General features: G+C 44.0%; 1 protein-coding gene across 1 annotated transcript; it reads left to right on the forward strand.

The window, feature by feature from the left end:
* The first annotated feature begins 5,207 nt into the window (after positions 1 to 5,207).
* On the forward strand, positions 5,208 to 24,382 carry pgap3 (post-GPI attachment to proteins phospholipase 3). Its single transcript, XM_049012890.1, has 8 exons — positions 5,208 to 5,608; positions 14,966 to 15,063; positions 19,567 to 19,719; positions 19,846 to 19,908; positions 20,108 to 20,169; positions 21,062 to 21,198; positions 21,771 to 21,975; positions 22,383 to 24,382. Exons 1-8 carry the CDS (start codon positions 5,398 to 5,400, stop codon positions 22,444 to 22,446), a joined length of 993 nt encoding a protein of 330 aa, XP_048868847.1. The 5' UTR covers positions 5,208 to 5,397; the 3' UTR covers positions 22,447 to 24,382.
* Positions 24,383 to 24,981: the final 599 nt, after the last annotated feature.

Here is a 24,981-nt window from a genome sequence, read left to right on the forward strand (position 1 = left end):
TAATTTTGGGACCACCTGTCTAAAAATTTAATTGGTTCCATTCTGACCTTCCTGCAATGCCTTTGCAAAGTTTGAAAAAGAGCCAACAAACAGTTACTGAGTTATTGTCTTAAGGGTATCAAATATAAAAACTGCCCTTTTTCAGCTATGCGGCACTGCTTTAATTTTGGGGTGAAGATTTTAATCACTTTTTTTCCCCAGCCATACAATGCCTGTGCAAAGTTTGAAAAAGATCTGTCAAACAGTTTCAGAGTTATTGGTTCACATACCAAAGTGTGCGGCAGCAAACCGGTGCTAAAAAAGGCTGGGCAATATAATGACTCAGAATATTGTATCCTATGATCATTATCCAGTCAAATAAAATTAAAAAAGATTTTTTTTTCCCAAAAAAAAAACCCAATTCATACTAGATTTCTTTCGTTTATTACTCCCTGCAAAAATTAAAAGAAAATAATTTAAGATTCTTAATGACATACATCCATTTAACACAAAAGAAAATTGGAACTCAAGAAAAAAAAAAACTTTTTTTGTCAAGACAATTGTCATATCCGGCTCGTCCGCTCCTCGTGTGTGCCACGCCCCCTGATTACCCACGTGTATTTCCCTGATCGTCTCCAGCTTTGTCTAGTTACTTTGATTAGTCCTGTGTATTTAAGTCCTGGTCTCCCCGGTTTCCCTTGTCCGTCATTGATGTTTGTGAGAGTCAATGCCTGTTTCCCGTCCTGTTCCTGAGAATAAACCCCCGTTTTCCCCGTATCCCGCTTGCTTGCCTGCTCCTTCCGCACGATCGCCGCGCTCGCTTACCAAGATCGTGACAGAATGACGGACCACAAAAAGAAGCGGAGAGGGAGGAAGAGGCTCCCACAAGAGCCGATCTCTCTCGGCGCCTGCTCGCTCTCCAGGCTTTGGCTTCCGGCGGAGGACGAGAGGGAGGTACCTGCCCTACCTCCAGCCCGGGGGCCGACCACACGCGTCCCCGATCCTGTGTGGAAGTACTGGCTCTCTAGTGAGGACGAGGACGAGGAGCCCTTCCACTACCCGGAGCCAGAAGCCTTTCTTCCACCGTCCGTTTTCATGGACATCGCGCCGCCTCCCGCAACCGCCAGGCGCCAGCGAGGGAGACGGAGGAGAACGGCGATCGCCAGTACGGAGGACCTCCCTCCGTCATTGCCTGCGGACCCCGCTCCCGTGCGGCCGCCATTGCCGGCGGACCCCGCTCCCGTGCGGCCACCGCCGCCTGCGCAGCCGTCTTCGCTGCCGCCGCCACCCGCGGTCCTAGCTGACCGATACTTCACCCTCCAGGGGCTTTATTGGAGGATGATAGGAGAACCGGCCCCACAGGCCCCCCTGGAGGGGGAAAGACTCGCCACACAGCTGGGGCAGGACTTGGCCTCCTTCACTCCAGAATCCCCTTACTCAGATCTGGAGAGAATTGCTGAGGACCTCCGGAGGCTAATCAAACTCCGGAGAGCCTCGGCTGCGACTTCCGAGTCGCCGCCATTGCCGGCGGACCCCGCTCCCGTGCAGCCGCCGCCTTCGCTGCCCCCTTCGCCTACTGCAGCTCCAGGGCAGGCGCCCCCACTGCAGCCACCTGCAGCTCCAGGGCAGGCGCCCCCACTGCAGCCACAGGGCAGACGCCCCCACTGCAGCCGCCTGCTGCAACTCCCGGGCAGGCGCCCCCACTGCAGCCAGCTCCTGTTCCTGACCGCGCTCCAGTTCCTGACCGCGCTCCAGTTCCTGACCGCGCTCCAGTTCCTGCAGAGGCGCCCCCTCTGCAGCCGCCTGCTGCAGCTCCCGGGCAGGCGCCCCCTCTGCAGCCGCCTGCTGCAGCTCCCGGGCAGGCGCCCCCTCTGCAGCCGCCTGCTGCAGCTCCCGGGCCGGCGCCCCCACTGCAGCCACCTCCTGTTCCTGACCGCGCTCTAGTGCCTGACCACGCTCCAGTTCCTGCAGAGGCGCCCCCTCTGCTGCAGCTCCCGGGCAGGCGCCCCCTCTGCTGCAGCTCCCGGGCAGGCGCCCCCTCTGCAGCCGCCTGCTGCAGCTCCCGGGCCGGCGCCCCCACTGCAGCCACCTCCAGTTCCTGACCGCGCTCCAGTTCCTGACCGCGCTCCAGTTCCTGACCGCGCTCCAGTTCCTGCAGAGGCGCCCCCTCTGCAGCCGCCTGCTGCAGCTCCCGGGCCGGCGCCCCCACTGCAGCCACCTCCTGTTCCTGACCGCGCTCTAGTTCCTGACCGCGCTCTAGTTCCTGACCGCGCTCTAGTTCCTGCAGAGGCGCCCCCTCTGCAGCCGCCTGCTGCAGCTCCCGGGCAGGCGCCCCCTCTGCAGCCGCCTGCTGCAGCTCCCGGGCCGGCGCCCCCACTGCAGCCACCTCCTGTTCCTGACCGCGCTCCAGTTCCTGACCTCGCTCCAGTTCCTGCAGAGGCGCCCCCTCTGCAGCCGCCTGCTGCAGCTCCCGGGCAGGCGCCCCCTCTGCAGCCGCCTGCTGCAGCTCCCGGGCAGGCGCCCCCTCTGCAGCCACCTGCAGCTCCCGGGCAGGCGCCCCCACTGCAGCCACCTGCAGCTCCCGGGCAGGCGCCCCCACTGCAGCCACCTGCAGCTCCCGGGCAGGCGCCCCCACTGCAGTCACCTGCAGCTCCCGTCAGCGCTCCAGTTCCTGACCGCGCTGCAGCAGCTCCAGAGGCGCCCCCTCCACCTGCAGCAGCTCCAGCTCCTGTCCCTTCTCCCCCAGTGACTTTTTCTCCCTCGCCCCGGCGAACTCGACCCCGACTGGGGGTCATCATGTCTGTGTCCCGTAAAGGGAGGGGACACAGACGCAGGGCTGGGGTCCCGCCCGCCCTGCCCCCTGGCTCGCCCTGCCTCGCCTGCGCTGGGGCTCGGTTGGCGCCTGCGGGTCCTGGCCCTCCGGGTCGGCTGTCGCCTGCGGGTCCCTCTCCGATGCCTCGTCGCCCTGCCTCGCTCCCCTCTCCAGAGCCTGGTCGGTCGCCTGCGGGCTCCCCGACGGCGGCTCCTCGGTTGCCTGCGGGGCCCCTACCTCCGACCCTCCGCCGGACGTTGCCGCCTGCAGCGGCTCCCCCCTCCTCCGGGCCTTCGCCGTGGGCCCCTCCTGCTCCCTCGTCCCCTTCCCCGGTGCTCCCTCCTGCTTCCTCCCTGGCCCCTCCGCGGGTCCCTCGCCCTGCCTCCTCGGCCCCTCCGAGGTCCCCTCCGGCTCCGGCCTCCCGGCCGCCTGCGGCCCCTCCGGCTGCCTCCCGTCGCCCGCTGGGGCTCCCTCGGGCTCCCCTTCCTTCCTCCTCCTTGTCTCCCTACGCCCCTGCCTTTGTCCCGCCTGTCTCTGCCCCTTCGTTTTTTGCTCCCCCTTGCTTTGTTCCTCCCGTCTCTGCTCCTCGCCCTTCTGGGTTCCCTCTGTTCACTCCTGGCCCTTTTGTTCCGCCTGTTCCCTCCGTGTCCCCGTTTCTTGTCTGTCTGTCTGCCTTTCCTGTCCTGTGTCATGTCTTGTCCTGGCTTCTGCCTCTGTGTCGGTTTTGCCTGTCTGTCTTGTTCCCTGTCCCTCGTTGATTTCTGGTTTTGTTTTTCGGGTCCTGTTTTGCCTCGTCCCGTCCGTCGCCCCCTTCCTTGGCGCGCCCGGAGAAGCGCGCCTTTGGGGGGGGGTTCTGTCATATCCGGCTCGTCCGCTCCTCGTGTGTGCCACGCCCCCTGATTACCCACGTGTATTTCCCTGATCGTCTCCAGCTTTGTCTAGTTACTTTGATTAGTCCTGTGTATTTAAGTCCTGGTCTCCCCGGTTTCCCTTGTCCGTCATTGATGTTTGTGAGAGTCAATGCCTGTTTCCCGTCCTGTTCCTGAGAATAAACCCCCGTTTTCCCCGTATCCCGCTTGCTTGCCTGCTCCTTCCGCACGATCGCCGCGCTCGCTTACCAAGATCGTGACAACAATAATGAGACAACAGACTACTTTTAAAATTTATGTTTATTTGTAAAGGAATATTGGGAGGAGATCTGTCATGTGCCCGCTAGTCCGATTCTCCTGTGTGCCACGTCCCCTCATCTATCCCGTGTGGCCCACGGGGATTCCGTGTTTATCAGCTGTTTCCTGTGAGTCCTATGTATTTAAGTCTGTGTCAGGTATGTTTTCCCCAGTCTGGTCATTAATTTTACTATGTGTTTTGAGTGTGTCAGCCCAAATAAATCCTGTTTATTTGTTTCTACGGCTTCCTTCACCTGCTTCCCTGTTCCGGACGTGACAGAATGACTGGACTCCAGAAGGAGATGCCTCAGTCTAAACAGCAAAATCAGAATTCATGCAGCTTCTATGTCACTCTCAACTGATGTTTGTCACAATTCTGCACGGGCAGAAGTCACCATATGTCTCCGTCGAAGTGCCAAACATGGAGGAGAGCACATAAGTTAGCCAGTGGAGGGACAGTGAGGTGCTGGATTTAATAAGTATTTAGGGAGATAAATCTGTTCAGGCAAAACTGGAAGGCTTATATCGTAACCGGGCAGTTTTCGAATCAATAAAGTGACGTCTTTGGTTTTGCGCATGGGGGTCATGGCGTCTTTGTTGTTTTGTGCGCACGCGGGCCAGTTCAGTATAGTGAACCGCTCACAATGAAATCTGAAATTGCCCGCATTAAAAAGAGTAATGTGAGCAGGCAAACAAAAAATACGATCTGAGCAGAAAATCAGAATTGAGCATTAAAGCTTGCAGTGTAAACGTAGCCTATGTGTTTTGAGTGTGACAGCCCGAATAAATCCCGTTTGTTTGTTTCTACGGCTTCCTTCATCTGCTTCCCTGTTCCGGACGTGACAATTAAGATACATAGCTTGGTGGAAGAAATGCTTCATTAAGTCCCCCATTTCTGTGAAGATCGGATTTTTTTTGTATCAGCAGATGTAATAAAAAGACGACTTTGTGTTGATTGTATTGATTGCTCTTGCTAATTTTAAAACATAAATCATAGAAAAATTATACAAAACACAGTGGCGAAAAACACTTCAAATTACTTTGTTAACGTGAATTCATTAATGACCCTGGCGTTTTTTTCCGTGTTTTTTCCTTAGTAATACATAACTGCACAGAAATCCGTAGTTATTTTATTCTTTGTTCTGCAGCCTAGTTGTAATATTCACCGCTACATTTCGCGTGTACACTAACGTAAAAAAGCGGTACGTGATGTAAAAGTCCTGCGACGATAGTAAACAAAGTGTCGTCATCAACAGGAGACCGGTTACCTTTCAGAACTTCCGTGCGACTCCTTAGTAACGTGTGTCCCGTTTCGAGAGCGGCTAATGTCACCGATGCTCCGATGAAGCTCCAGCTTTGTCGCCGCGTCTTTATATCCTCACATGCCGCTTCTCCCTGATCGTGCCTTCTGTGCTGCATCCGACAGGCAAAGAAATAATCATGGCCTCGGTAGTCCCCCCCCGTCCGGGCTCCTACTTCTTCGCCTTGTTGAGCGTCGTTTTGCTGCTGCTGCCGGCGGCTGTCAGTGCCTCTCAGGGTGATAAGGAGCCGGTCTACCGAGACTGTGTCAAGCAGTGTGTCCGGACGAACTGCACTGGGGCCCGCCTCAGAGGGTTTCAGTCTGCTCAGCCACCTTACATGGCCCTGACAGGTATGCCATGTCATGAAACTTAATGTAAGTGGATGTATTAATGCGCCACATTAACCATAAACATCACTGGTCCCCATGTTGACCTATGTGGAAAATAAGGAGGTTTCTATTTAATATCAAGTGCCGAATCCTTGCCTCTATACTTATCCTTAATATTAGGTATCGTGTGTCTGCTACGATGTATTTATTTCTCAAATCGGATCAGACATTACATTTCAAGTGATGATGATTGCTTTGTGTATTTATAAACTGAATAGCAGTCAAATCCCAAAATTTAAGGTGGAAATTATATGCAGATCTAGAGGAGATCCGTTGGCTTGTATTTATAACCTACCGCAGCATAACGTCTTAACTGTTTCGTGGGGTAAAATAAAGTCGATTCTTCATAAGTGTACATTATACAGCAAATGAGTTATCAGCTCTATTTCTGCTGTCTTGCAGATTAGCAGCAGTGTTAAAGTTACATACAATATCGTGATGCTTTTGTTAACTGATGCATTTACCCAAAGCAGCTTAATTTGCCAATTTATATATATAGATCTTTGAACCAATTGTGTTTAAGGATATCACTCTACAACAGAAAGACCCCTCAGGATATGACCTGGTAACCAGCTAAGGGACATATTGACCAAATGTTTGTCTCCACAGCCAGATGTCTTGAGGTCCATATTAGATTATATTAGATTTAGATTTAGATTAGATTAGATTAGATTAGATAGATTGATAGATAGATGGATGGATGGATTGATGGATGGATGAGATGAAATGAACTTTATTGATCCCAGAGGGAGATTTTTCTGCATAGAGCAGCAAGGTACTTAGCACACAGGCAAACATTTGTTTAGTGAAAAAGAGGTGCAAAGACAGTACATAAGAAGATTAGAAATTTACGAACTAGAGGTAATTCGGCCCATCAAGTTCCTTTGGGGAGAACTCAACTAATGGCTAAGGATTGTTAAAATCTTGTCTAACTCTGTTTTAAAGGAACCCAGGTTTTAACAGGAAGACTATTCCATACTCTAACTACACGCTGTGTAAAGAAGTGCTTTCTCATATCCATTTTAAAATGTTCTCCTGCTAATTTCCCCCTATACCCATGAGTTCTAGTATTTATCCTAATACTGAAGTAGCCATTTGGCTAAATTCTTGGTGGGATCTTACCAAGCAATTCTGTAATGTTAGCATCACCTCCCTTGACTTAAACTCACACCTATAGATGTAACCCAACATCCTATTGGCTTTTTTAATTGCTTCCCCACACTGTCGAGAGTGGGACATGGAAGCATCAACATACACACTGAGGTCTTTCCCGTAATCAGCTACCTTTATTTCAGTGGAAGCCATAAAATGTCTATACTTTATACTTCTGCTCCCTGCATGGATTACCTTACATTTATATACAGAAAATTTCATCTGCCAGGTATCAGCCCAGTCGCTAATTAAATCCAGATCCTGTTGTAGCCTCTGTGCTGCTAGATCAGTATCTACTACACCACCCACCTCGGTGTCGTCGGCAAATTTAACCAGTTTACTGTATGTATTGGTGTCAATATCATTAATGTAAATTAGGAACAATAGTGGTCTTAAAATTGAACCCTACTATGAACGCAGGCCCACTGTGACATTGTGCCTCTAATAGTGCTGTCCCAAATGATTATTCTTTAAATGATTAATCTAGCGATTCTTTTTTCGATTGATCTGATGATAAATTTATTGATAAGCATAAGCAATTTATTGATAAGCATAAGCAATTTATTGATAAGTTGGTCATTTAATACAACAATTCACCGCATCCCACATAGACACAAATATGAAATTCTCATTTCAATTTATTAAAACATTTTTTAAACATCAGAGCATTATTAACAAAAAAGGCAAATCTTAAGAGATATAAGTGCATGAACCAAAAAATAAGAAAAATTCAAGTCACAATAAGAAATAACAATAACATGAAGAGACAGTTAGGCATTACAGTGGAGGAATGTAAGAATGTCTACGTGATCTGCAGTAAGGGGATGATCGTGCATGGGGGGGTGGGGCGGGACCGGCGGCAAATTTCCTTTTTGCTGGGTGGTAGATGTCTCATTAATATTTATGAGAAAAGTGCTACATGATTGGCCAGTGCATGCCTTAGAAAATAGTGCGGCATTGCTGGCACCGCTGATAATAGACAAAACTATATCAGAATTCAGTCTATAATTGATATACTTTTAACGGTGCCAGCAGCGAAACAACTAGCCAGCTTATTAGCGGAATAACTTTGTATTGTAAATGAAAACCATGCCGCACGTCCAATAAATAAAATATTGTAGCTCTTGAGTGGCGAAGAGATCATCAGGTGGAAAGTAAAGTTCCGTTATTAGGAGACTTTTATTGCACTATTCTTAAAAGAACAGTGTTAACGCACTCCAGAGGGGATAAAGTATTTTCCCATACAATACAATTAGCTTATCACGTAGTGCATTGCAGTTACAGAACATTTACGTAGTTTTACACAACGCATCGACACAAAAATTCCACGTAGACGCATATTTATAATCGACATCGCTGAATATGTCCAATAATCGTCCCAGCCCTAGCCTCTAATAACAACCCACTGCTTCCTGTCTGTTAACCAGTTTTCAATCCAAGCTGCTACAGTTCCTAAAATCCCTGCAGCTTTGAGCTTAAGCAAGAGCTGTTTGTGGGAGACAATATCAAAGGCTTTCTGGAAATCTAAGTAGATCACACCATAGGCCTTTTTGTGATCTGTTTCTCTTGTAGCTTCCTCAAAGAACTCAAGTAGATTAGTTAAACAGGATCTACTTTTCTTAAATCCATGTTGGCTATCCCTCAGAATGTTATTTGAATCCAGGTAATCTACCATTTTCACTTGGATTATAGATTCCATTATTTTTCCGGTAATGCTAGTTAAACTGATAGACCTATAGTGTGCTGAGTTACTTCTATCCCCCTTTTTTTTTTTCTCTATGCCATTAAAGGTAGCCTTCCTAACATTGTATACTTTTGTTTTGGACTTTTCTCTTTGGACACTAAAATTAACCTCAAATTTAACCATGTTATGATCACTACCGTGCAGTGGTTCTAAAACCTCTAATTTTCCAATCCTATTCTGGTTATTAGCACACATCAAACAAACAAGTAATGCAGTGCAAATAAAGTAAAAAGTTCACAGCTCACACACAAAAACCTAAAAACAGATTATGGAATATTAAATAATTATTAAGAAAAATATAAAATGATTATACTAAATTACATACATACAGCCCTGGACTGATCTGCATTATATTTGATATAGTTTAAAGTTTAAACACATTCCTTGATCCTTATGTTTTATGTGAATGGCAGAAAATTTCAGTTGTACCTAAAATATTGCTCCTTTTTGGCGAGTGGTCCATTTTGTTTTTGCTGTTGGCAGCTCATCTAAATTTTAATGTAGAGTACACCGACACACAGGTACACAAAACATATGTTTGCCTTTGTTGAGGTGTAACACATCTTCCAACTGCTTATCCAGTACAGGATTGCGAGCAGTCTGCAGCTTGTCTCCAACATTAGAGGTTTTCCAGAATATAAATACAATATTCCGAATGCAATAAGCTTCATCCAGTATTTGGTCTGTACGAATATTTCCCCAATAATTTTGTGTTTTAATTTTGTTCATTCTTTTTTTTCCCCATATTGTCCCATTGTATTTCCAAAGTTCAAACTTGCTTTGTCCTTTACTTTGCATAAGTAAGCATGTATAGGTTGGATTTTTTCAGCTGGTCTGTGGCTAGAGCCAGAGAGGGAGAGTCTCATAAGGAAATGGGTGAAAGAGAGACAGTGAGAGTAAGAGGTCAAAGTCGTAGCGAAAGCGGGAAAAGGTGAGCTTGGATACTATAATTTATCTGTATTTAACATGCATATTAATATTGTTCATGTATATCCATGGTGGTGCAGTGGTTAGCACTGTTGCCTCACACATCTGGGACCCGGGTTCGAGTCTCCGTGTGTGTGGAGTTTGCATGTTCTCCCCATGTCGTCGTGGGGTTTCCTCTGGGTACTCGGGTTTCCCCCCACAGTCCAAAAACATGCTGAGGCTAATTGGAGTTTCTGAATTACCCATAGGAGTGTATGTATGAGTGAATGGTGTGTGATTGTGCCCTGCGATGGGCTGGCCCCCCATCCTGGGTTGTTCCCTGCCTCGTGCCCATTGCTTCCAGGATAGGTTCCGGACCCTCCGGTTTGGAAAATGGATGGATGGATGTATATCCATCACATGGGTCCATCAGCAGCTGTGTTTTTGCTAGCATCACATGTATGCTAGCATTTCTAAAATACTGCAGTGTTAACTACAGGGGATATAAAAAGCGTACACACATCTGTTAAAATTCCAGGTATTTATGATGTAAAAAAACAATGAGACCACGATAAATCATTTAAAAACTTTTCCCAACTTTTATGTGACCCTTCCAAATTTACTCAATTGTAGCCTACAGCAAAAGCCATGGTTCATAGAGAGCTTACAAAGCATCAAAAGGATCTCACTGTTGAAAGTATCAGGCAGTAGAAGGGTAAAAAACATCCATGGCATTAGATATACTGTGGACACAGTGCAGACAGTCATCAAGAAGTGGAGAAAATATGGGACAACAGTTACGTTACTGAGAACTGGACGTCCTTCCAAAATTGATGAAAAGACAAGGCGAACACTGGTCAGGGAGGCTGCCAAGAGGCCTACAGCAACATTGAAAGGGCTGCAGGAAATTCTGGCAAGTACTGGTTGGCTACTGCACGTGACAACAATCTCCCACATTCTCCATATGTTCAAGGTTGAACTTTTTGGCCACAGTACCCAAAGGTATGCTTGAGGCAAAAACAACACTGCGCATCACCAAAAGATCACCATACCCACGGTGAAATGTGGTGGCAGCATCATGCTCTGGGGTTTTTTTTCCTCTGCTGGAACTGGGGCTTTAGTCAAGATGGAGGGAATTATGAACGGTTCCAAATACCAGTCAATTGTAGCCCAAAACCTGCGGGTGTCTGCTAGAAAGCTGAAGATCAAGAGGAATTTCACCTTTCTGTGCAGCAATGACCCCATGCATACATCCAAATCAACAAAAGAAGGTTGAAGAATAAAACAATATTCAAGTTTTAGAATGACCCAGCCAGAGCCCAGACCTAAATCCAATTAAATATCTGCGGGGTGACCTGAAGAGGGCTGTGCACAAGAGATGCCCTTGCAATCTGACAGATTTGGAGCACTTTTGCAAGGAAGAGTCGGCAACTATTTCTAAGTTAAGATGCGGCATGCTGGTAGACTACTACCCAAATAGACTGAGTGCTGGAATTAAATTAAAAGACGCTTCAACAAAGTTTATGGGTGTGCACACTTATGCAACCAGCTTATTGTACGATTTTATTTTTTATATTTTCTCCTAACAGATTTGTTTGCTTTTTAATTGAATTGTACAGGATATAGGTCACATTAAAGGTGGGAAAAGTTTTTACCTGGGATTTAAACAGGGCTGTGTAGAGTTTTCAAATCCACTATGATTTCTGCTTACATTTGAGTCTGTTCTGGTAAAATGTTTCTAAGTATTAACTAGCATCAACTGTGAATTTACGATGTAGTGCATATTGATTTTCAAAGCATCTGTTTTCTCAATGCATTTGTAGTATATCTCTAAATGTGTGTATGTGTGCGCATTCTCTTAATTCATGTTGGTTTGAGCTGTCTCAGCCACCATACCCCTTAAACAAAAATAGAGAATGAGAGGATGCATGCAGTCAGCCTTTTAGTTCTGCAGATGCTACAAAACCTAAAAAAAACATGCATTAGAGAACTGTCAGCACTACCAGTTACGGTGGTGTGCAACATATGCAAATGTGCAGTCAACAGGGACAATGATGCAAATCCTTTCTCAATCTCTGGCATGCAAAATCGCTTGCTATTTTAACTGCAGAACACTTTTCACTAAACAAAACACCAAAAATGCATCAACCATTATACAGCCATGTGCTGGTCTGTCTTCTGCTTCTTCAGCTTCATCTCTTAGTCGACTTTAATACCAAAGCACCATGCCCACCGAAACACCCTACTTCAGAGGAAATCCCCAGTGCAATGGCAGAGATGATTTGTTGCCTTATTTTGTAGTGCCGAATAAGGGCTTCCCCAGGCTGCTACGTATTGTCGCATCATGCTACAGGGGGCCGTCACATGTCCGCACTGTTGGCCCTCAGCTTTTCCAGTAGGTTAAAACCAAGTTCAGGGAATCCCTTTTAAAAACAGAAGGGAGTTTTGTGCATTAATGATCATGTATTTGCACGAGTAAGTTTTCCTTCTCCCTATGCAGTATGGAAAAGTATGAAAAAGAATGGAATTTGATTTAGTTTTTCCCCAAATATGCATAAGTATGGAAAAAGTGAATTGTATTGAAATATTTCACAGTTTCCAGGCCACTCTGACAAACACAAATTAACGTAATTAAACTGTGTACAATAGATGAGCACCACGTACTGAATACATTGAACTGATATGTCTAGTTACATAATGAATGTTTACAGTGGGAGAGTTGCTTAGTTAACGCTTGCGTGCTTTGAGGAACCATGGAGATATTTCTAGCTTCTAAAACTTTGACGATGTGCATCCCTTTTTTACTCCCTTATTGTCAGTGGAGAGGTGCGGCCCCTTTGTGTGGTTGGTGCATGTACCCTGGTGTCAATATTTGCATGAGTGTGGGAGGAATCAGGACAAGTATTCTGTATATTGCCCAATTTTCCCATATTGAAAAATAAATTGTTAACTGAGAATTTAATATTGGCTTAACAGTTCTCCTGTAGCTCAGCAGATAGAGCATTGTGCTAAAAACCAAGATTTTGGGAGTTCAAATTCCATGAACCACACATGAATTGTACGTTTTCCCTCTATGGGAAAGCCTTTGTGGATAAAATCATCAGTTTAAATATAAATGAGTGCAAAAAACAACTATTCTGTGCCCCCTCCAAACCTCTGTATATGGTATTACATCTTTTTGGAATGACCCCCCTATAGCTGGCATTTTTGTCCACTTAGGATAGTTAGTTGGTATATTTAATATGTGCGTGAGGTGGTCATCTAAGACAGGGGTCCCCAACCACCGGGCCGTGGACCGATACCGGGCCAAAGAGCATTTTCTGCCAGGCCGCGGTGAATGGATAACAGAGGCTGTTTTATTTTGGAAAACACTTCCATCTGTGGCTCATAGATGGCGATAAGGCTAGGCACTTGGTGACTACAGTAAAATCCCATTATAGTGGACTAGCTTATAATGGAATATTGTCTATAACGGACGAGGTCCACTGGTCTCGGCCGTGCGCCTTTAAGAAAAAGTATCGGATATAGCGGACTCGCATGTAACAGAATTTCGCTTATAATGGACAAACAATTTGGTCCCCAGGCCCGCTTTTAGCTGTAGTTTTGTTCGGATATAACGGACATACAGGCTCCACCTACAATAAGGCGCGTGGCGTGCCAGTGATATCCAGTGCAGATACGTAGTCGAGATTATTAATCGTCACGCATTTGGTCAGGTAAAGTGGATCACTACATGTATAATATAATAATCTATAGCACAAGTGTGTCTGCTGGGGTGTGGCATGAGTAATTGGTGTCCCGTAGTTGTGTTCTGGTCATACAGCTACTCTGGACATAACGGACATTGGATATGACGGACTGTTTTGCCAGGTCCCTTGAAGTCTGTTATAACTGGATTTTACTCTAGTTAAATATTGTGCACCTCATTATCTTTGTTACACATCTCCGCTCCTTCCCCCAACCCGGCTAGTAAGAGGGAAAAAAGCTCAGGGCTCCCACTAATTGAGCGGGATGGTGAGTTGTATTTTTACGCACTTTGTTTTTAGTTGTTTCTATACCGGTCCGTGAAAATATTATTTTGCATGAAATTGGTTCATGGCGTGAAAAAGGTTGGGGACCATTACACGTCTCTGCATGTCCCTTAACACGCCCTCCCCTCCGCCCCCCCCACCCCGGTTCACGGAAATGTTAACAGAATAAAACCGGTTCGTGGTGGCAAAAAGGTTGGGGGCCACTGGTCTAAGACTTCAGCAGCTTATCCACTGCTCTGGGGAAAAAGCTGTTTTGTAAATGGTTTGTCTAGGTTTTGATGACCCTGAACCTGCCTGAGGAGAGGATGGTAAACAGCTGGTGACCAGGGTGTGAGGGATCTCTACTAATGTTCCTTGCACACCTGAGGAGATGTTAGAATGAGTGTCCTTCATGAGATAATCCACTGAGCAGCCTTCGTTGGCTGCTGGAGATCCTTCCTTTCTTCCTCAGTGCAGCCCGAATACAACACTGTGCAGCCGTATATCAGGACATTCTTAATTGGCCAGTGATAAAAGTTTTTCAGGAGTTCTTTGGTGAGTTTGGTGCATCTCAGAGGCCTTCTTTACCAAACCAGTTCAGGTCCTCAGATATATACACTCAGATTTTTGAAGCTGGACACACGCTCAGCCTCCTCCCCATTGTGTATTCCTATATGGTGGGATTTTTTACTTTTTCTGAAGTCAGTGATCATTTTCTTTGTCTTCTTAGTAGGCATGTAACGATGTATCGCAAATCGGTTAAAAATTGATGTAAATCTATGATGATTTAAACCGGCTGATGTGGAAAATGAATCGCTACTTTGGGAGTACTTCACGGTACTTTACTTAACAGAAAAACTGGTGTAATATTACATTTGATTTCACAACGTCAGTTCCACGTCAGATGTCACTGCGTATTCACGTTACTTTTTGGTTTTGACCGAAAGCGAGATGGCAAGCGAATTTGAAATTGAGGACACACCCCCCAATCTTAAATCAGAGGTGTGACAGCATTTTAGCTTTCCGGTAATCACAAACGAAAATGGCGAGAAAAACACAGACAAGACAAAAACTGCGTGCAAACATTGTAAAAGACTGATAACATACAGAAGTAGCACAACGAACATGCTTCAGCATGTCCACCAGCACCACAGTGAGCTCAATTCACCACCGCCAGAGCGAAGATTAATAAAGGGCAAACCACGCTAAAAAGCTGCACATGCAAGCCTTACTTTATTTGGTAACGCTTTATATTAAGTGCACCTTCATAATTCATTCATTATGCATTTTTAGAACATTCAGTGCACCTTCATAATGCATTCATAGAACATTCATAAGCATGTGGCAGTTATTAGCATTTTACCTACCTTCAGAAGGTAGCATGGTAATGTGTGTTAGATTGAATTCTGTGCTTGTACATGCATCACTGACTGCGTGAATGCTTTAATGGATATTTAATGCATGTGGAGTGTGTCTTAGCATGTAACTGTAACTCTCCCTCTGCAGGATGGACGTGCCGTGATGACTGTCAGTACCAGTGTATGTGGACCACCGTGGGCTTGTACCAGGCTGAAGGGTACAGCATACCGCAATTCCATGGCAAGGTCAGGAGCGGTCAGCGTTTAGTGTCCGATTCATCTCCTTCACCCCTCCCTTATAAGAAGGATCATTGCTTATAAGAATTGTATTACCCGGCCTTTGGGAAATTCATATGGTTTGGCACTGCCACCACAGTTTCTCAAAAACCATTTGATTGATATTTTTCAAACTTTCCTCAGGCATTGTATGGGTGGAGAACTAAAACTGATAAAATTTTTATACAGATCGCTGCAAAATTGAAGCAGCACCACATAGTGATATTTTTTAAAAAGGGGTAGTTTTGATACATGGTGACATTAAAACAATTACTCAAAAAGTTTTTGACATATCTTTTTCAAAATTATGAAATTGCCTCAAAACTGAAGCATCGCCACTTAGTGGCAGCAAACGGAAGGGACAGCAGACGACATTTGACCTTGTGAATGTGATGAGTCAAAAAGTATTTGATGGATCTTACTACTGCTTCATAAAAACTTTGTATGGATGACGATCTACACTTAAATTCATTTTCAAACAGATTACCCTAAAAATGAAGCAGAAGCACTGTGTGGCAGCAAAGGAAGGAAATGGCAGCTATAAGAAACATTTGGTCTTGTGAACATAGTAACTCAGAAAGTATTTTACAGATGTTTTTTCAAACTTTGCAGGCACGTTATACTTGTAACAAATTGCAGGTGATCAGATTTTGAGACAGATCTCCTTGAAACTAATGCAGCGCCACATGTTGATAGCAAAAAAAGGGGTAGACATTAGTGAGAGAGCTCAAAAGTATGTGATTTTTTTCAACCTTTGTAGCTTACACCAAAACTGAAGTAGCGCCACATAGTAATAGAAAGGGAAGGCTAGTCCGTATAACACAAAAATTACTTAGTTGGTCTTTTCCAAACTTTGCAAGCACATTATATGGGTAAAAGTTTGGGATAAATCACACCAAAAAGTAGTATTGCTTGGTAACATAAAAAAGAGGGGGACTAGATGATTAGAGGCTGTCTATGTGTGTGTGTGTATGTGTTTAAAAAAGAGAGTGAGAGTGATTAACCATGTTCTACCATTCAACAGGTGAGTTCAGGCATCAGGAAAGATAGTCACTTGTTCGCCAGTATTTTTTGTTGTTTTGTGGGCAAGGAAGTGGAATACCAAGAACCAAGAGGTATTTGAAAATACTGTTCTTACTGATTGTAGTTGATCCGTGTATATACTGTAAATAAGATCATTCGTTTTTTGTTCAGTTTTTTATTGTGCAAACAAAACATGTCAGTGTAGTCATGCAGTTAAGTCTCTTGGGAAATGTGAGGATGAGAGTTTGCATTTACCATGTATATTGAATCCTATACATTGCCCCATATTCAAAAATAAAACCTGTCTTCGATTTTGAACCAATATGAGATGCAGCTTGTCTTGTAGCCTGGGACTGCATGATTGTGATCTTGATTTAGTATTTCATGGCCACATTAAACTAAAGCCCATTGTAGAATAGCACCAACAGTGCTATTGGAGCTCAAATTATTTGCATTGTGCTAACAATGTTCAAATCCCAGGAAACACACAAAAATAGTAGTCCTTTTTTCTACTGGGAATCATTTTAAAAAGGTCAGTTAAATTTAAATTACCAGAGTTCTGAATATACCATTAGTGTATCTGTTACAGTTCTTACTGTTGTGTTACGGGATATTTGGTCATAGTGAAAAGGAGAAATAAATAGAATTAAAATATAAAAAATATGAATAATTAGGGGTTGTACAACTTAAGATTCAACAGTCCCGGGCTGTCTCAATTTCTGTAACTCTTGACCACTTTCGTGTATTGCTTTCCCACAGTACAACAGGTGACCTTGAAGCTATATAAGTATGTAATTTCATAAATTACACCGGGACCCCAAAACAATGTTCTTAGCTATTGGGGGAATCAATTGCGATCAAAATGGGACACAACCTTTTATTTATATTTTATTCATATGACCCATGATATGTTTATAATTCACTATTAAATCTGGGCTGCAATATTTAATTTTCCACAGATGCTTTGCTTGTTAAAATGATATCTCAAAAACCATTTATTGGATCTTTTTCAGACTTTGCAAAGGCATTTTATGGGTACTGATCTGGAAGTGATCAAATTTTGAGACAGATCACCCCAAAATTGAAGCAGTGCCGCTTAGTGGCAGCAAAGGAAAGGGTGAAACCATACAAAATTAGACCTTGTGAATGTGACAAATCAGAAAGAGTTGAATGGATCTTATCATTGCTTCAGAAAACGTTATATGCATGAAGATCTTCACCCGATTTAAGATGTGCTGATGGTGTTTGGTTGCTCTCTATGCTTCAAAATTACATTGCCGGCTTATGGAAATTTGTATGGGCTAGTACATTTTTCTTACTGTTGTCTAGTAGCTAAAACTCTTAAGTTCTACCCATGCTCGTAAAATCCGGGCAGTGGGCTAATGGCGTGAACAATACCTTCCAAGGAATGGAGCATTTCCTGTGATGACAGGTAAGTCCCACCCACCTGTGAAACCTGTCTGTTCTCATTCTGAAGCTTTCCATAAAGACTTCAGATCCCCACATATCCAGGGCCTAGAGATGGCTTAAATCATGCCCTGCAAGTTAATACATGTTGTTCAGTATGTTAATGAGGAATTTAACTGTTCACTGCCTTTGTTTTTCAAGTACAGTAAAACCTCGGATAGCAACCACAATTTGTTCCAGAAATGTGCTTGTAACCCAAAGCATTCGTATATCAAAGTAAAAATATTCACATAAAAATGATTAATACAAAATATAAAGTAAAAATACATAAAACAAATTAACCAGCACTTCACAGAATTGTAGATGGTGTGAGGGAGATGAGAGAGAGGAGAAGAAGAGGGTTATTTTGTACAACGACTTTCCCTATAATTAACGGAATCACTGCTATCTGTTGGCTCACTGGAATCTTTTTCTTTTTGTGCGACTTTAACAAGGAACCTATCCAATGACAGCCGCTTTTGCCTCCTTTTCGATTTCGCGGAAATGTGACATTGCATTGTCGTTAAAAAGATTCATCGCTCGCACTGTTACAGCCTTATTCGGATTAAATTTTTACTATACGAGTGAGGCACGCCGACTAAGACTGAGCATGGGAGATGATTACCCACAATCCCACAGCGTGAGAGAGAAGAACCATCGACTCAGTTGTGATTACCTAACGCTAGGCAGACAAAGCATATACATAATATTTGCATTGCAAGACCTCACTCATTTATCAGGTTAAAATTTATTTAAAAAATTTGCTTGTCTTGCAAAACGGTCACAAACCAAGTTACTCACAATCCGAGGTTTTACTGTACAATGTAAAATGTATTTCAACCATACTCACCATTTCTTATCCTTAAGTCAACAATTTACCTATAGTTTTGTACTACTTTGTAGTACAAAACTGTACTACTTTGTAGTACAAAACTGTACTACTTTTAAAATCCACAAGGACATGCAATTATCTGTAAATGTCCATGCAATTAATACAATAGTAATAAAAACCTTGGAAATAAAATTGATATGTTTGTTTTTTTCTGATGAAATTTTAGTTTAGTTTTAGTTTAATATCACCAAATTTAATACTGTGTGTGTGCGCGCGCACGCGTCTGAAAAAGCCAAGAGTTAAAAGTACTTTTATTTCTAAATATTGTTCTCTCTGATTATAGCTAATCTCGTATATGTACTGTAAATAAATGTTTTTTGTAAAAAAAATTATTGTCAGTATAACATGACAATAGGAACATGTCAGTGTGAATGAAGTCTTTACTCCCTATATTGTATGATCATCCCTTATAGAAAAATTAAATGCTGTGTCCGGTGTTGACCTAATATAAGATGTGATTTATCTTGTAGATCATCCAACCCCACCCCAGCAAATTCTACTCACTAATGCAAGCTACACTACACTATTATTGTTAGCCATTACACTTTTTCAATTCTTCAGTGTTTGAATTTGCCAGTTATCTTCATAATTACGGTTCCCGGATGTCATTGATTTAATGGAAAATTACAAATTTATCACTGTTTGGCTTTCAGTCAAAACAGAAGCTGAGTAACTGTAGCCCTGAATATTGACTGAGTATTACATTTGTATGTGTGTGACTAAAGATGCTGGTAATGTAAAGTTAGCTGATCTCTACTCCAAGCTTTTCCGGTCTTTGTTTATCCTCAGTGAGTCAGCCTGTCTGTCACATACCAGCTGTGAAAACTAAACCAAACTAAACCTGCTACCAAAGGCTGAAGGTCACGTTTTAACAGTCAAGCTTTTCTTTATCGAGACGATCTGTTTTGTATTAATCATTCCATCTCCTATGCTCTCCAAGAGCCACACAAGCGCAAGGTCTCTGATGACCAGATCACTCCCATGGCCATCAGTCCTGATTTGGAAAACTTCATAGATGCTGAAAAATCATTTTTTTGCCAGAGATTCCGGCTGTACCACGTGACGTGACAGTTCCCTCTGTCTGCCCCCCTCCCGCCTCTGTCCCTCTTTAGTGGCCCTTTGTACGGTTCCTGTGCTTCGAGGAGCCAGCATCGGCCCTGGCATCACTGCTCAACGGCCTGGCCTGCCTCTTGATGTTGCTGCGCTACCGCCGGGCGGTGCCCCGCCAGAGCCCCATGTACCACACCATCAACGCCTTCTCGCTGGTTGGTGCTCCGCGGTCAAGTGACAAAACCATGCCTGCATCAATTACATAGAGCAATATGGCGGGGTGGAATAGGTGCAGGATGAGCGGGAACATGGCGTAAAACTGCCCATTGTTTCTGCTGCAGGTTTCTCTCAATGCCTGGTTCTGGTCCACAGTGTTCCACACACGGGACACATATCTCACAGAGGTCAGTTTTTATTTTCAACATGGTTCACGCACATCGACTTAAGAACCCAGTGGGGGCCATGCCAGAGTATACCTAAGTCTTTATTTTCCATCGTCAAACAATGCTCTGACTCGAGCCCCCTGGCCAGTTCAAAGTAAGTGGAAGTGCTGAGGTTTCTGTTTTGGCTAATGCTAACATTTCATTGCTAACCCTCTCATAGAAGATGGACTACTTCTGCGCGTCAGCTGTCATCCTCTACTCCATTTACCTGTGTTGTGTCAGGTAAGTACGAATGGCCACTCAGGTCCTGACTGCAGACATTTACATGCAATCCTTTACAAAAGTCTTAGGCCAACCAAAGAGAATATTTAAAGCTATTTAGCTGAGCAGTAAGTGTATGGTTGAGAAAGTTATTTAAGATTTGCATTTACATTTCACTTTTTTTAACCAATGCTTTTGTTCAAAGTGACGTAGGCAAATGGCACATTACAAACAGACGTGCTGTTAAACAGTCGACTAGACCTAAGTGCAGCCAGTCTGAGATTCCAATGAATGCCCAGGTACGAGTGTAAGCATGTATGGGAGCAAGAGCTACACAACATCTGCCAAAAAGCACCACTGAGAAAGCTATGCTTTCCGGGAGCAAAACTGCCTGGTATTGACTGCTGAGCCCTACAGAGGGTGACACAGTGCGCTGTAAGAATCACCAGCACAGAACGGCCCACCCTGCAGGACAGCTACACCCAATGACGTAGGTCCAGGGTGTCAAGTATTATCAGACACCAGGCCATTAGGATCATTAACGCCACCATTTACAAATAGCTATAGCTGCATCCAGCACTTTAAATATTTTCTTATGACTTTTTGGTAATCTTTACTTTTTATTTGTTTCTATATTTTTAGTACTTATTTTGTTGCCTTTTGTTTATTTTGTTATCCTTACCCTTGTTTGTTGCCCAGTCTGGAGTAGCGGCAGTATCATTTCACTGCTTGGGTACCATTACATTCATGTATGTGACAAATAAAGATCTTGATTCTGGTACCAGCTAGAACACCGGTTTGGTACCCAAACCTCTCCTCAGAGGCACCCTAGCTGTCGTGTTCACATTTGTGTAGGTGTACATTTGTAAGCCTCCTCTAAGAGCTTATCCGCAGATCTACTCTTGCCCTTCAGGACCCTCGGGTTGCGCAGGCCAGGAGTCTCCAGTATTGTGGGAGTGCTGCTAATCTTGGTCTTCACCTCGCACGTCTCCTATCTCACCTTTGTTAGCTTTGATTACGGTTACAACATGGCTGCCAATGCCACCATCGGTAAGTAAAGCCAATAGGGTCAGAGTCAGTGTGCTGAAAAAAATCTGTGATGTCACACTCCCCACCTCTGTGTATGCTGAAATTATGGCTGTCAGTTTATTAATCTCACACATAATCACATATTATAATTTGTTGTTGTGTTCAACTGCAGGAAAACAATATATTGCTGGATAGATACATAAATACATTATCAAATAAATAAGCAACTTATTATTAAAATAATTGTTCTAGTGCTGCAACATAAAAGGGGGTAGCAGGATTTTCCCTCCCAAACAATCATGAGCCTCTACAAAATAACCAGAAAAGTTTAATGACATATAATTACTATATGTAAGTACTATGATATGGATACTTTATCATGAGTCATAAATCAATGGCAAATGAGACGTGTTGTCATATATTACTTGTCCATATTGGTCTTCCAATCTGAAAAGTGACTATGGCAACCTCAAATGCCCAAAAATCATGACAGGTGCAGGTAAACAATGTGCTACTGAGATCTCGACAAAAGCATTCTCCTGACATCAAATAAGGCTCTACAATAGGCTCCCTCACATGTGTGTCCTCCCCAGGCATGATCAACTTGTTTTGGTGGCTCTGCTGGTGCTGGCAGAACCGGCACACACTGCCCTACTGGTGGAAGTGCGGTCTGGTGGTGCTGCTGCTGCATGGCCTGGCCCTACTGGAACTGCTGGACTTCCCCCCCCTGCTCTGGGTGCTGGACGCCCACGCCGTCTGGCACCTCAGCACCGTGCCCGTCCACTTCCTCTTCTACAGGTCAGGACCACTGCCATGTTGCTGGTGTTTGGATTATAATTTGTATTTTTGGTAATTAGCCCATCATCCTCCATTATCTCAGCTTTTACCAGCTCCAGTTACCCTACAAGCTCCTGCAAGCCATCCTTTGCTCTGATGGTTCAGCTGGTCACACATCTGAACAGCAGCACACAGCTGGGTTACGTTAAATTTGCATACTTTGAATGTGGTGGTGCCTAAATGACAGCAGAGCATTTACATGATGCGCTTCAAGCAAAGCAGGAGCCCTCAGTTGGCTTTTGTAAGCGATTACTGATGGTTTGATTGGCATTTAAGCTCAGGAGGATGAGTGTGTTAAACCACGTGACTCTGACAAGTCGTCCCCTTGTGCCTTTTGTCATCACTGCCCACACCTCTTTGTGTTTCAGCTTCTTAATAGACGATAGCCTGCACCTGCTCAACACGGAGAAGGCAGGGGTCAAGCTGGACTAGAAGGAGCGGGGCAGCCGCTAAAACGAGGCGTGATTCAGCCTCCATCAGACACTCCACTGGTTCTTTGCTGTGTGATGAAGCTGTTGGATGTAGGTTTTTGTTTGCTTTATGCTGGGGAAATGGTCCATATTTTTTTTTATTATTATTAATTGATTCATGATTATGTTTTGCATTCACTGAGCTTTGCCTTGTAAGGAAGTGACTGATGGAATAGGTCCAGTTCGAGATGATAGGGGTACGTTACCATTGGCATACTTCAGCCTCCCAACCCAAATGGCATATCTGAACCATACGGCCTGGGTCTTTCTGTGTGTTTTGGGATGGGTGGAGCTCTTGCTCTGACAATATATACTTTTGGTTCTGCTGCCATCTAGAGTTTCAAATCAAACCATTTACTGAATCTTAAGATTAGATGTTTTAATATTTCACAGTACCTGTATGTTACTGTGTTGATTTGTCAGTGAAGTAAACATCGAATGCACATCGATTTGAAGGAAAACACAAAATTGGGCTTTTCAATGGGTGCTGTGAACAATTGTTGCTGAAAAATGGCCTTTTTTCTTTGAGCTGCAGTGCTGAAATTAGCCAGTTGGTGGCACCTTTGCTCCACTAACATGGAACTTCATCCACTATACTTGATGCTTTGTGCCAAACAAGAGAATAATGTATCAGGTGCCTTTGAAGTTTGCTGCGGTTATAGTGTTCACCGGGGCTTCTATTGGTCTGGGTCTCAAACCCCCCCATATCAAAATTTTACTGCTGCTTTATATTTACGATGGTATCAGTTCTTAACTTTATTTTATTATGCTGATTGATTTTGTGTATCCAAAAAGAGGTGGATTTGCCAATGAATAATCTTCTTTACTTGGACTACTTTCATGTTTGTAAGGTAAGCAGAAAGATAGTCAGATGACAGTTTGAGGTGGTAAAATAAGGGGAGGTGAAGAGGACCATTGGACGGGAATTGGAAAGGAGTTAGGCACTGTGGTATACTCCATGATGCATGGCAGTTTCTGTGTAGATACTCTGTATATCCCCTGTGTGTGTCTCAGGTTGAGGGTAATGGGCAAAAATCTGGGTCCATGTCTCTCTATTTTGTCTTGACACATGACGGCATTACATTGTTCAGTAGTTTCACTTTTTTTTTTTTTTTACATTTTCTCATGACCCTGCGATGGGTTGGCGCCCTGTCTTGGGTTATTCCCTGCCTTGCGCCTGTAGCTTCCGGTATAGACTCCGACCCTGTGTTCCTGCATAAGACAAGCGGGTACAGAAAATGGATGGATGGATTTTCTCATGTACAACTTTCATGCTTACAAGTTCTGGAAAGTGGTTCATTTGTGCTTGTGTTTTTGTCCAGCTGGAGATAGTGGAGGTATGATTCTCTTTTGGTGAGATGTTAATGTTTCTTTTTTATATTGCTATTAAGCATCATTCTTTTTCTTGGTGTAATTTTATAAAGGAAAAAAAGTTAAAAGGTGTGTATATTATAAATGTCAAACTGACAGCTCCAGCTAACTGCTGGTGTGTGCTTCCATAATTTGCTTTAGTCTTCTGTCATGAACATTGTTTGTCACTTATTTGTGTGTGTGTGCGTGTGTGTGCATGTGTGTGTTTGCGTGCACGTGTGTATGTCCTTGAGTTTGAGTGTGGATTTGAAGTAATGAGCTTCATGAGTTTGAAAACCAAGTACATCAGTTGATTGACCCTCAGTTCACGTCATGATCTTTCATACTTGAAGAGCAGAAGACCATCCCTCATACTGTGAAGCTTTGATGGAGGCTAAAGCGAGTCCAGGCCTGCTCTGTTAACTACAATTGTGAAAATAAACAAGCTGTCAAACAATAACTCTTACAGGTTTAGGTACATTGTCACAGTTATTATGATGTCATTTTTTGCCTCATACCACTGATGAAATTAAAGAATATCAGCTAAAGGATTTGTCTCTGGTACCACAGTTTGGGAATTCTGGTGATCTCCAGCCCCTCTACTCCCATTTAACAGTTGGCCAGCATGACCAGACTCCTTTGGTTCAGTGATGCACCCTGACTCCTACATTGTGTGCTGTATTTCATCTCACAGAAAGCATCCCCCCCCCCCCGCCCCCCCCACCCCGTCTGGCACCACATGGTTGTGAATCAAACTTAAAAAAAAAAAAATCAATAAAGTGTCTTGTTATTACATATGGTTCTAACATTTCAGTTTGTTCTAGTTCACTCACAATAACTCAAAGTAAGGTCTGACAAGAAACTAACCGCTCCACTTTCATGCTGGACTAATGGTGCATTCATGTCTCTTCAGACTGGATGTCTGATGGTATTAAGCTCAGTTCAGCCCGCAGTTTCAAATACCACAAAGCTTTCTTTGGTCCTCTGAGGGAATGATTGGTTCAGTTAACCTTGTGTTTCGAAGACTAGTTTAATATCTTGATACCAGGGCAGGGACATCTCTGTGGAGTCAACCCTCACAAAGTAAACCAATACAGAATTGCTGATCTACTGCATTGTTCTATAGGTGAGATACTGTGCTCATATT

Source organism: Brienomyrus brachyistius, chromosome 5, assembly GCF_023856365.1.
Source record: "Brienomyrus brachyistius isolate T26 chromosome 5, BBRACH_0.4, whole genome shotgun sequence".
In the NCBI taxonomy this organism is placed as follows: domain Eukaryota; kingdom Metazoa; phylum Chordata; class Actinopteri; order Osteoglossiformes; family Mormyridae; genus Brienomyrus; species Brienomyrus brachyistius.